Source organism: Neophocaena asiaeorientalis, unplaced genomic scaffold (assembly GCF_003031525.2).
Source record: "Neophocaena asiaeorientalis asiaeorientalis breed wild unplaced genomic scaffold, Neophocaena_asiaeorientalis_V1.1 scaffold241, whole genome shotgun sequence".
Lineage (NCBI taxonomy): Eukaryota > Metazoa > Chordata > Mammalia > Artiodactyla > Phocoenidae > Neophocaena > Neophocaena asiaeorientalis.
The window spans coordinates 1,734,797-1,747,192 of NW_020172287.1; the positions used below are offsets into that span (position 1 = coordinate 1,734,797).

Consider the following 12,396-nt stretch of genomic DNA (forward strand, 5'->3'; position numbering starts at 1 on the left):
TCCCAGGAACCAATATTTTTAAACAGGACTCAGGAGACTAACTTTAAATTCATACATACTCTCTATACACTCAGTTCTGTTCTTGAGCCCATAGAGTGAATTTTTAAAATTTCTGTTACTGCATGTTTTCAGTTCTAAAATTTCCATTTGTTTCTTTTTTATCTTTTCTACTTCTTTGCTGAGACTTAAATTTCTTTGATAAGGCTCTATTTTTTGTTTCAAACTTTTTTTTTTTTTTTCAGTACACGGGCCTCCTGTTGTGGAGCACAGGCTACGGACGCGCAGGCTCAGCAGCCATGGCTCACAGGCCCAGCTGCTCTGCGGCATGTGGGATTTTCCCGGACCGGGGCACGAACCCACGTCCCCTGCATCGGCAGCTGGACTCTCAACCACTGTGCCACCAGGGAAGCCCTGTTTCAAACATTTTTGAAATTGCTCATCAAAGTATTTTTATGATGGCTGCTATAAAAATCTTTGTTAGATTATTTTAACATCTCTGTCACCTAATTCTTGATGTTTACTAATTGTCTTTTTCATTCAAGTGATCTTCCTGGTTCTTGGTATGATGAAAGTCTTTTGTTGAATCCTGGAAAACTTGGGTATTATGTTATGAAACTCCAGATCTTATTTGAATTTTTTGCTTCAGCTGACTTGCTTTGATACTGCTACAGCAAATACGGCATTATGAAGTTCCACCTCATCATGGCCATGTGGGGTAGAAGCTCAGCTTTCCTATTTGGCCTCCCTAGACACCCAAGGAGTTAAGGGTCTCCTTTTTATCCCTTGATGAGCGTGGGATTTCTAGTTCCTCACTAAGCCTTCACTGATATCACTCTGGCTGAGACAGATAAGAGTGCCTTGCTTGCTCCCTACTTGGCTTCCTATGGCACTATGGGGTGGGAGTATGGCCTCATCACTGTTGGGCAGTGGTAAAAATTCTGTCCCTACACTAGGCCCCCTCTGATACCACCCCAGCAGGGAGAGGATGCGATGCTCTTAGTACTGAGTGGAAGGGAGGGTGGTGTCCCAGTTCCCCATGTAGTCTCCACTATTATTGCTGGGAAGAGAGGTTGTTTATTACCACCGGGCATGAATGAATGTCCTAGCTCTTGGCACTACACACACCAGCAAAGTTTTATGGCCCCTCTTTACAGCCTTATAAGGGTGGAAGTCTAGGCTCTCCACTCAGCCTTTGCTGGTGTGTGTAGTGATGGGACCAGTTTTTTCCGTGTTGTTTGGCTGGAGTAGAGTGTTATTATCTAAGAGTTTTCTGTCTTGCTAGGGCACCCCGTTCCTGGTCCTTTGGCTAATGAAAGTAGGCTTTGTTGGGGTTTTGTAAATTTTTTTGTGTCTATGTCTCTTGCTGTTTCTGGGTTCCTGCTTCTTCAGCTCTACACTTGGGATATATGAGGCAAAAAGAACTACCGTATCACCGGTCCTGAGGTTCCTAGCACTACGGACGCGCAGGCTCAGCAGCCATGGCTCACAGGCCCAGCTGCTCTGCGGCATGTGGGATTTTCCCGGACCGGGGCACGAACCCACGTCCCCTGCATCGGCAGCTGGACTCTCAACCACTGTGCCACCAGGGAAGCCCTGTTTCAAACATTTTTGAAATTGCTCATCAAAGTATTTTTATGATGGCTGCTATAAAAATCTTTGTTAGATTATTTTAACATCTCTGTCACCTAATTCTTGATGTTTACTAATTGTCTTTTTCATTCAAGTGATCTTCCTGGTTCTTGGTATGATGAAAGTCTTTTGTTGAATCCTGGAAAACTTGGGTATTATGTTATGAAACTCCAGATCTTATTTGAATTTTTTGCTTCAGCTGACTTGCTTTGATACTGCTACAGCAAATACGGCATTATGAAGTTCCACCTCATCATGGCCATGTGGGGTAGAAGCTCAGCTTTCCTATTTGGCCTCCCTAGACACCCAAGGAGTTAAGGGTCTCCTTTTTATCCCTTGATGAGCGTGGGATTTCTAGTTCCTCACTAAGCCTTCACTGATATCACTCTGGCTGAGACAGATAAGAGTGCCTTGCTTGCTCCCTACTTGGCTTCCTATGGCACTATGGGGTGGGAGTATGGCCTCATCACTGTTGGGCAGTGGTAAAAATTCTGTCCCTACACTAGGCCCCCTCTGATACCACCCCAGCAGGGAGAGGATGCGATGCTCTTAGTACTGAGTGGAAGGGAGGGTGGTGTCCCAGTTCCCCATGTAGTCTCCACTATTATTGCTGGGAAGAGAGGTTGTTTATTACCACCGGGCATGAATGAATGTCCTAGCTCTTGGCACTACACACACCAGCAAAGTTTTATGGCCCCTCTTTACAGCCTTATAAGGGTGGAAGTCTAGGCTCTCCACTCAGCCTTTGCTGGTGTGTGTAGTGATGGGACCAGTTTTTTCCGTGTTGTTTGGCTGGAGTAGAGTGTTATTATCTAAGAGTTTTCTGTCTTGCTAGGGCACCCCGTTCCTGGTCCTTTGGCTAATGAAAGTAGGCTTTGTTGGGGTTTTGTAAATTTTTTTGTGTCTATGTCTCTTGCTGTTTCTGGGTTCCTGCTTCTTCAGCTCTACACTTGGGATATATGAGGCAAAAAGAACTACCGTATCACCGGTCCTGAGGTTCCTAGCTGGCCTATATGCTTCTCTCCATTCTTCAGAATCTTCTTATGATTGTTTTAAATATAATATACAGGGGTTTAAAATGTACTTAGTGGGCAAATAGCAAAAAGCATATATCTGCCTACTCCATCTTCCTAGAACAATTTGATTTTTAGATTGAAAATTTTAGTTTGTGATCTATAACTTGACTATTTTATCCAACAATATATGCTAATATTGTTACTAATGATGTTTCTACCCCCAAAATACATAAGATGAACATTTAAAAATTTGAGTTAATCTATACCATTAGGAACCGTAAAGCAGTATATGAAAATACACAGTGGAATTTCTAGGGTTGAAAAGGCCAGGGACTATGTAACTTGAACCAGAATGGGGGCAGGAAAACACACAGGTCTCTTGACTTTTTGTCCAATGCTCTCATTGAAAGTTCTCTCTCTCAAAGAAAACAACAACAACAAAAAACTTTAAAAATAGTTCTTGAAAGTTGTATTCCTTAAACAACTGTTTTTATAACCTGAAGCATACTGACTTACAATACTAACTGAAATTATATGTTCTCATTTTGAAAGCATAACTGCACCTTAATTAAAAAGAAAATAACACTGTCAGCTTGAAGAATTTTAGCATCTGTGGTATGTCAGTTTGTGCAGGACAATTGTCAAGCACTAAGAGCAGAGCTAACCTCTGGTTTTGTTTTTGTTTTTTTATCTTCTCACTAAACATTTCTCACAGACTGTCCCAAACTACTATTCTCAAGAATCCATCCTTCAGCCAGTTTCTCAAGCCAGAAACTTTGAACCTTCTGTCCCATCAGTCTTCCTAACAGGTTTCAAATTGGCCATTTGCTCCTCAGAAATATACTGATTTAATATCTAAGGATCATATCCAAATTCCTGTACTCTCAGATAGCATTTAAAGTTTCTAATAACCTAACTCTAGTTTTCATTTCCAATATTATTTTTTCTTTTATCCTACCAGGAATCCTCCACATCAGCAAGGCTTGTTTACCTGCTGGTCTCTACAGATGCTACATACACTCTCCTTCTGAGCCTTTTGCTCCTGTGGTACTCTTGTCCTTGCCATCCCCTTCCTCTCTCTAGGTATTATGATTCCATTCATCCTTCAGATTTGGATGATAAAAAATTTTGCTCTGAGTTCTTAAACACATATTGGTCACTTCATCAAGCTTCTACTTATTAAGGAAGAAACCTGATCTTATAAACACATACAACGTAGATGATGATGTATCATGACCAGGTAGAATTTATTTCAGGAACACATCGGTTAGCATAAAAATTCAGTCCATATAATCACCTATTAAAAGTGTGAAGAGAGAAATTATTATTTCACTAAATGCAGAAAATAAATATGACAAAATACTACTCCCATTTATGATAAAAACTCACAGCACACTGGGAATACAGGGGTATGTTTCTTTTTGATAACAGATATCCACAGACAAATTAAAGGTAACATCATTAAATGGTGAAAAATGAATGCCATCATTCATATTCAACATTGTACTGGCTTGTATACAGTACTATAATGTAAGAAGAAAATTTTAAATGTATTACAACTAGAAGAGAAAAATAAAATGGTCATTATTTACAGATGATCATTGTGTTTGCAGAAAATTCCAAAGAATCTACAAACAAGCTATTAGAAAAAGTCAATTTAGCAAGGTTACTGGCTATACGGTCAATATATAAAAATCAATTTGTTTCTATGTACTAGTAACAAATAATTGGAAAATGAAGTTTAGAAAATACTACTTACAAGAGTACAGTGAGGACATCATGTCCTTTTTTTTTTTTTTTTCATCATGTCCTCTTATGCTTCCTTTCCATTGCACAAACTTTTCCCCTACGTGAATGTCTTTCCATCTACCTCCACACACTTGTTGAACTCCTATAATCCTTTCCAGTCTCTTCAGACTTATCACTCTTTTAAAGCATTCTTTCTTATCCTAAGTACTTTTTAAACTTTAATTTACCAGCAAATTCTTTTCTTAAAAAAAAAACACAAAAAGTAACACAGATATCAAACATATAGAATAAAAGTGGAGCTTTCTTACTGAAACATGAGTATAGAGTGAACTCAGAGCCATGACTTCCTAAAAAGTCTCCAAAACACAGATTGAAACTCATTAACATTTTTAAGCACCCAAAGATCCAAAAATTGCTACTATAGTCAACATCTCAAAAAAGTGAAATCTTTCTCCGGCTTTACAGAAAATAAGGTCAGCAGATAGAAATTCCTTCACCTTCAAATTAAACAGAAACTTATCTGCATTCCTATCTTTCTGTAGGCTACCTTTCTCTCCAGCCTAAGGTAAATTCTTCCACCTATGCTCTAATTCTTTCAGAATCTCTCAGAAAATATGTTCCACACAATGATCTCATTAGTTCAACATGTGTATACATTGCCTCAATTATTAACACAGAAATGCTCCCTAAGTAATTTTCTCCCTTCTAAATGCATCCCTCTTTTCTTCCCTTCATTTAAACTTCTTGAAACATAGTGTAGAACAGCACACTAGTTCTCATCTTCTAACCTAGAATAATGTGGCTTCTGTTCACCCTAATTAACAGAAATTGCTCTTGCCAAGGTCTCCAACATTCTAGCTACCAATTCCAATTTTCTCTGTTATGTGATCTGTGGCACCCAACACTACAGAGATTCAGTTCTCCTTTGGGCTCAGTAACATCACTCTTCGGGCTTTTCTCCTACCTCTAGGGCCATTCCATTTCATCTTAGTTAAATTCCTTTTCCTCTACCAACTCCTTATTTACTGATATTTTTTGTGGGGTTTATCCATGATCCCTGCTTCTCATTCTAATCTGTACACTCTGCTGGCCAAGTTCACATAGTGTGGTTTTGACTACCAACTGTGTATTTTAATTACTCTGAATTCTAGTCTTCTGGCTCTAGTCTTCTAGGCTTGTCTGTTCAGCTGTCTTCAACCTCCTAAATTCAGTCTCTACACCTTACTGCCAGAACAATTTCCCTTATATAAAATCTTTCATTGGTTCTAGAAATTTCAGAATCAAATTCAAGTTCTTTAGGATGGCAGTAAGACCTTCAGTTCTGCCTTCTTTTCAAGCTTCAACCTGTCATTCTCACAACTTAACAGATGTTCTACAAACATGTCATGCTGTCACCCACCTTTACCTTTGCTTATGTGGCTCCCTCCCCTTGAAGCACTCATCTCACTCTCTGGAGAATTTCCATTATTCTTCCAAAATTGGGCTCAGGAATGACTGTCCCTGCTCCTTTGGGGCTCCCTTCGTTAGGTCCATTCTTTCTTTCCACATCCTGCACAAATCTCTACAGTATTTGTGTTCGGTAACATAGTATCATCGTATCATCTATTTCTCTGTGAAAACTACTCTAACACGTGGTAATTTACTTACTTTGTTACCTCTTCAACCCCCTCCTTTGGCCCCTCAATTCATGACTTCTTGAAGGCCTGTTCTTTTCTCCTGAACAATTTCCAGTGCCTGGGATAATACCTGGCTCAGGGGTTAAAGAAACATTTACTGAGTAAACTGGCTTTTAAATGGTTTAGAATTCTTTCCCTTCTTTTATTTTCCTTTGGAGTCTGAGATTATAAAAAATTAGAAAACCTCGAGTGGGGAAAACATGCTTTTATTTCATGAAGTTGATCCCTTTTTAAGACTTTGCTACAGGTGATAGGTTCTTAGGAATTCTTCTGCAGTGAACTAAAAAAATAGCTTTAACTTCAAAGTGATTACCTAATCAAAATATATTTTTCCTACTTAAATTAGCACGCTGTATAGAACATAGCAAGTACAGTTATAGAATAAATATGACTTCAATACAACAAAGAAAAATAATTCTAAAAACAAAATTAGAAATTGCATAAAAATTTGGGAAACAGGTGTAGTTTGGAAGCAACTAGAAAAATAAAGGAGGAAGAGAACAGAGGGTTTTGTTTTTGTTTTGCCTCTTTTTTGATGAAAACCATGTACAAAGTTTGACAACAGTTTAAGAAAAGGCAAGTTCCAGACTGAGGTAGTTTGCAGTTTATTTTTATCTATTATTTGGTCCTTGGCTCTATAAATGCATATATTTTAAGATTTTGTTTGCTATTAAAATGTTAGTTGTAATAAATATGCTATTAGCTTATACAGTTGGTTTCTAATGAGAAATCCAGCACCCCTGCACCCAAATTTTTCTGTTTATATGTTGCATAAAGTGTATAATGCTGTATAAGAGAAAAACCTTACCTTTTATCTTACAAATGGCCAAAATCAATATTTTGTGATTTGTCTCAGGATATTTAAAAAAGTGACTGACAGGTATGAAAGTGTCCCTCGTATTTATTACACAGTCAAGGTTTATCCTTAGACTTTAATAACTGTGAGGACTAAAATAGAAATTTTATCATATTCATTACATTTACTATCATTCTCTAGTATGTATACAGTTGTCCCTCAGTATCTATTGGGGACTGTTTCCAGGACCCCCCCCCCAACAGATACCAAAATCTGAGGATGATCAATTCCCTTATATAAAATGGTGTAGAATTTACATATAACCTATGCACATCCTCTCTAAATCATCTCTAAATTACTTGTAATACCTAATACAATGCAAATGCCATGAAAATAGTTGCTGATGTGTGGTAAATTTAAATTTTGCTTTTTGGAACTTACTGGAATTTTTTTTCTGAACATTTAAAATTTGCAGTTATTTGAATCAGTGGATGTGGAACCCAGTGATAAGCAAGGCCAACTGTATTCTAATAAGCTTTGGTTTAAGGATTTCACACATGCAAATCCACTTTGAAGGAGTTCTCTTCAATGTGAATTTTATAATGGTTAGTAAGGGACGACCTCTGGCTGAAGAGTTTCCCACATGCATTACATTCATAGGGTTTCTCTCCAGTATGAATTCTTTGATGCGCAATAAGTGATGAGCTCTGCCTAAAAGTTTTCCCACATGTACTACATGCAAAGGGTTTTTCTCCTGTATGAATTCTTTGATGTTGAATAAGAGCTGCACTTTGGCCAAAGGATATCCCACATTCCAGACATTGATACGGTTTCTCTCCTGTATGAATTCTCTGGTGATTACTAAGGGATGAGTTACACCTGAATGTTTTCCCACACTCATTACATTTATAGGGTCTTTCTCCAGTATGCATTCTCTGATGTTGAATGAGAGCTGAACTTTGTCTGAAGGCTTTCCCACACACTTTACACTTACATGGTTTCTCTCCAGTATGAATGCGCTCATGAATAATGAGTGTCGAGTGGGAACTTAAGGCTTTACCACATTCATTACAATTATACAGTTTCTCTCCAGTATGAATTATTCGGTGTCTATTAAGTCGTGAAATAGACGTGAAACCTTTTCCACATTCATTACATCTATAAGGCTTTTCTCCAGTGTGAATTCTTTCATGTTGAATAAGAGATGCACTCTGACTGAATGCTCTCCCACATTCACTACATTTAAAAGGTTTCTCTCCTGTGTGAATTCTCTGATGATAACGAAGGGATGAACTAGACTTAAAGGTATTGCCACATTCATTACATAAATAGGACTTCTTTCTGAGATGAATTCTCTGACATCCAGAAGGGGATGTGCTACAACTGGATGCCTTCCTTCCTGGATTATATTTGTGGGGATTTTCTCGAGCGTGGATTTTTTGATGTATAAAAAGGGTAGACCTTCTGCTGAAGGATTTACCACATTCTTTACATCTATAGGATTTTTCCACAGTATGGGTTCTTAGGTGTTTACAAAGGGATGCACTATGGCTGAAGGCTTTTCCACATTCTTTACATATATAGGGTTTCTCTCCAGTATGAGTTCTTTGATGTTGAATAAGAGCTGAACTTTGGCTGAAGGCTTTCAAACATTCTTTACATTTAAATAATTTCTCTCCAGTATGGTTTTTCTGATGTTTACGAAGGGATGAATTGTGAATGAAGGCTTTTTCACAAATGTTACATTTATAGCGTTTTTCTGCTGTCTTGATTTTTGGTTGGTTAAGTAAATTTGAATCCTGCCTGAAGCTATTTCTTTGTATTTCATATTTTGAGGGTGTTTTTTCTCTAGCAGTCTTTTGTTGCTTAACAAACACTGATTTCAGGCTGAAATTCTGGCCAAAGTCATTATTTTTATGGCTTCTTTCTACAGTGAGGATCTTTGTATGGGTGACTGAAATTATTTGTAAACTTTCATTTTTGTCCTTCTGTTTCTTTATTCTGTCTTCATATAAGCAGGATTTTTCTGATATGAAGTTCCAGGGTTCATTTTTTTTGAGTCTTTTCCTTACTGGCCCCCAAAATGATGAGTCTTGAGTTTGAGTTGACTTTGTGGTTTTAGGACTGCTCTTACATCCTGAAGAAAACAAAAAAAGAAAGAAATTGCCAATGATCCACATGATTAGCTGAGACTAAATGTGTAGAAGGACTAAATATTAATGATATCTAAATAAGGCATTGCCTTCTGGCTAAAAGAACCTATAGCAAGAGGAAAAAAAAGGAAAGTAACAGTGTCACCGTATAAAATAATAATGGATGAGAGCTGGAGTACTAGGGTGAATAAAACAAAGATGCTCATTTAAAGAAGGTGAGAGTATACACATTACCAGGAGAATGAAGAGAAGGCATCAGAGGAGGAGTATGAATTGGGAAATGCAGTCTAGTATCCAAAGCCTATGACAGACTCATACATTATCTCCATGACATCACTCTCATTTCTGTAATTATTTCTAATCTTGAATGTCTTCCCTACTCTTCCTACATGTCAAACTTCTCTGTAGCCTTCAGATTCAGTTCCAGTGTTAAGCTCCTCTTTGCACCCTTTCCTGACTCTGAGCTCCAAAAATCTATTCCCCTTATTATACCACTTAACCACAGTATATTATAATATGTACCTAAGGGAAAAAATTATGAGTATATCTAGAGATAATGAGAAAGCCTTAAAAAAATTCAGCACCACTGATAATAAAAATATTCAAGAAAAACAGGAATTGAAGGATGCTTCCTCAATAAGATAAATACATATACTTTAGTCCTAAAGCCAGTATCTTATTTAATGAAGAAACTCTAGAGACATTTCCACTATGATCAAGAACAAGGCAAGGATGCCCATTACTTTCACTTCTGTTCAACATTGTACTAGATGTATCAACCAATACAAGTACACAAGCAAAATCAATTAGAGGCATAAGCATGAGTAAAGAGGAAATAAAACTATCTCTATTTGCTGATGATATAATACTATAGCTGAAATTAAACCTCAGAGAATCAATGATAAACCTTGATCAGTGACATACCAGGATATAAAATTAACACACTAAAATCAATAATCTTCATTTATACAAAGATTTAGGGAAATGAATTCACAAGAAATATGAAAAACTTATATGGGAAAAAATTTTAAAGTCTTTAAAAAATTTTTTTAAAGATTTTTTAAATTGTTGTTGTGGACCATTTTTAAAGTCTTTATTGAGTTTGTTACAATATTGCTTCTGTTTTATGTTTTGGTTTTTTAGCCCCGAGGTATGTGGGATCTTAGCTCCCTGACCAGGGATCAAACACACACCCCCTGTATTGGAAGGTGAAGTCTTAACCACTGGACTGCCAGGGAAGTCCCTAGAACAGTCTTGAATAACATTAAAGTCACCTGAAAAACCTCTCCTATTCTTGGATAAAACACTTCAATGTTATAAAAATATAAGGATTAAGAAATATAAAGGTATTTTAAATCCTGCTGTAATTAACAACATAACTTTACAACTTAAAGAACTAGAAAAAAAACCAAACTAAACCCAAAGCTAGCAGAAGGAAGAAATAATAAAGACAAGAACTTAGATACATAAAACAGAAAATAGAAAAACAGTAGAGAAAAAAATCAACAAATGCAAAATCAGTTATTTGAAAAGATCTACAAAATTGACAAAACTTTAGTGAGACTGACTAAAAATAAAAGAGAGAAGACACAAAGTACTAAAATCAGAAATGCAAGTTGGCAACATTACCACGGAGTCAAAAGAAAAAAAAAGGATTACAAGGAAAAACCATGGATAACTGTATGACAAAAAATTGTATAGCCTAGATGATATGGACAAATTCCTAGAAACACAAAACTTACCCAAACTGAATTACGAAGCAGAAAATCTGAACAGACATATAACTAGTAAAACAACTGAACCAGTAATCAAAGCCTCCCAATAGTAAAAATGCTCTGTACCAGATAGTTTTATTGTCTATCAAATATTAAAGATGAACTAACACCACTCCTTCTGAAACTCTTCCAAAAAACTAAAGAGGAGGCAATATTTCCTAACTTATTCTATGGGGCCAGCATTGCCCTGATAATAAAGCCAGACAAAAACCTTATAAGAATAGAAAACTAAAGACCAATATTCCTTGTGAATATTGATCTTAAAATCCTCAATAAAGTACTAGGCAAAGAAAATTCAGAATATTAGAATGATTATACACCATGAGATTTATCCTTGGAATGCAAGAATGGTTCAACATATGAAAACCAATTAAAGCAACACATCACATTAACAGAAAGAAGACACAAAATCACATGATCATCTCAAGTGATGTAGAAAAAAGCATCTGACAAAATTCAAAATTCAACACCTTTTCATGATTAAAAAAACCCCAAAACACTTAATAAACTGGGACTGGAAGGAAAATACCCCAACACAATAAAGACCATCCTTAAAGAACCCATAGTTAACATCATACTCAATGGTTAAAGACTATAATCTTTTCCTCTGAGATCAGGAACAAGATAAGGATGCCCACTTTTACCACTTCAACCCAACACAGTATTGGAATTTCTAGCCAGAGCAATCAGGCAAGAAAAATAAATAAAAGATATCTAAATTGGAAAGGAAAAAGTAAAATGATCTCAGTCACAGATGACATGATCTTTCTTAAAAATTTATTTTTTTGAAGTATAGTTGATTTACAATGTTGGGTTAATTTCTGCTGTACAGCAAAGTGATTTGAGTTACACATACATACATTCTTTTCATATTCTTTTCCATTATTTATCACAGGATATTGAATATAGTTCCCTGTGCTATACGGTAGGATCTTGTTTATCCATTATATATATAATAGTCTGCAACAGATGACAACAGATGATCTTATATGTAGAAAATGTAAAGGTTCCACAAAAAATTGTTAGAATACACAAATTCAGCAAAGTAGCAGGATAAAAAATCAACACAAAAACAGTTGTGTTTTTATCCTCTAACAATGAACAAGCCAAAACAGAAATACAGAAAAGGATTTCATTTACGATAGCATCAAAAAGAATAAAATACTTAGGAATTAACTCAAAGGAGGTAAAAGATTTGTACACTGAAAACTACAAACACTGCAGAAAGTAAAGAAGACATAGGTAAATGGAAAAACATCAGATATTTACAGACTGTAAGATTTAATACTCATAAGAAGGCAATACTACCTAAAGTGATCTAGAGATTAAATGCAAGCCCTATCAAAATTCCAATGCCGTTTTTTTTGCAGAAATAGTAAAACTCATCTTAAAATTTATATGGAATCTCAAGGGACCCTGAAAAGCCAAAATAATCTTGAAAAAGAAGAACAAATTTGGAGTACTCATACTTCCTGATTTCAAAACTTATACAAAGTTACAATAATCGAAGCATTGTGGTACTGGCATAAAGATGAACATATAGATCAATAGAATAGAATAAAAAAAGAATAATAAAAAAAAAAAAAAAAAAAAAAAAAAAAA

General features: G+C 36.1%; 1 protein-coding gene across 3 annotated transcripts in view; it reads right to left on the bottom strand.

The window, feature by feature from the left end:
* Positions 1–6,260: 6,260 nt before the first annotated feature.
* Positions 6,261–12,396, bottom strand: part of LOC112412815 (zinc finger protein 354B) — a 31,170-nt gene continuing 25,034 nt past the window's right edge. For all 3 annotated transcript variants that reach the window (XM_024764558.1, XM_024764550.1, XM_024764560.1), the window contains one exon: positions 6,261–9,003. In XM_024764558.1, coding sequence (XP_024620326.1) covers positions 7,418–9,003 — 1,586 coding nt within the window. In that variant the 3' untranslated portion in view covers positions 6,261–7,417. The remainder of the gene's footprint in view (positions 9,004–12,396) is intronic.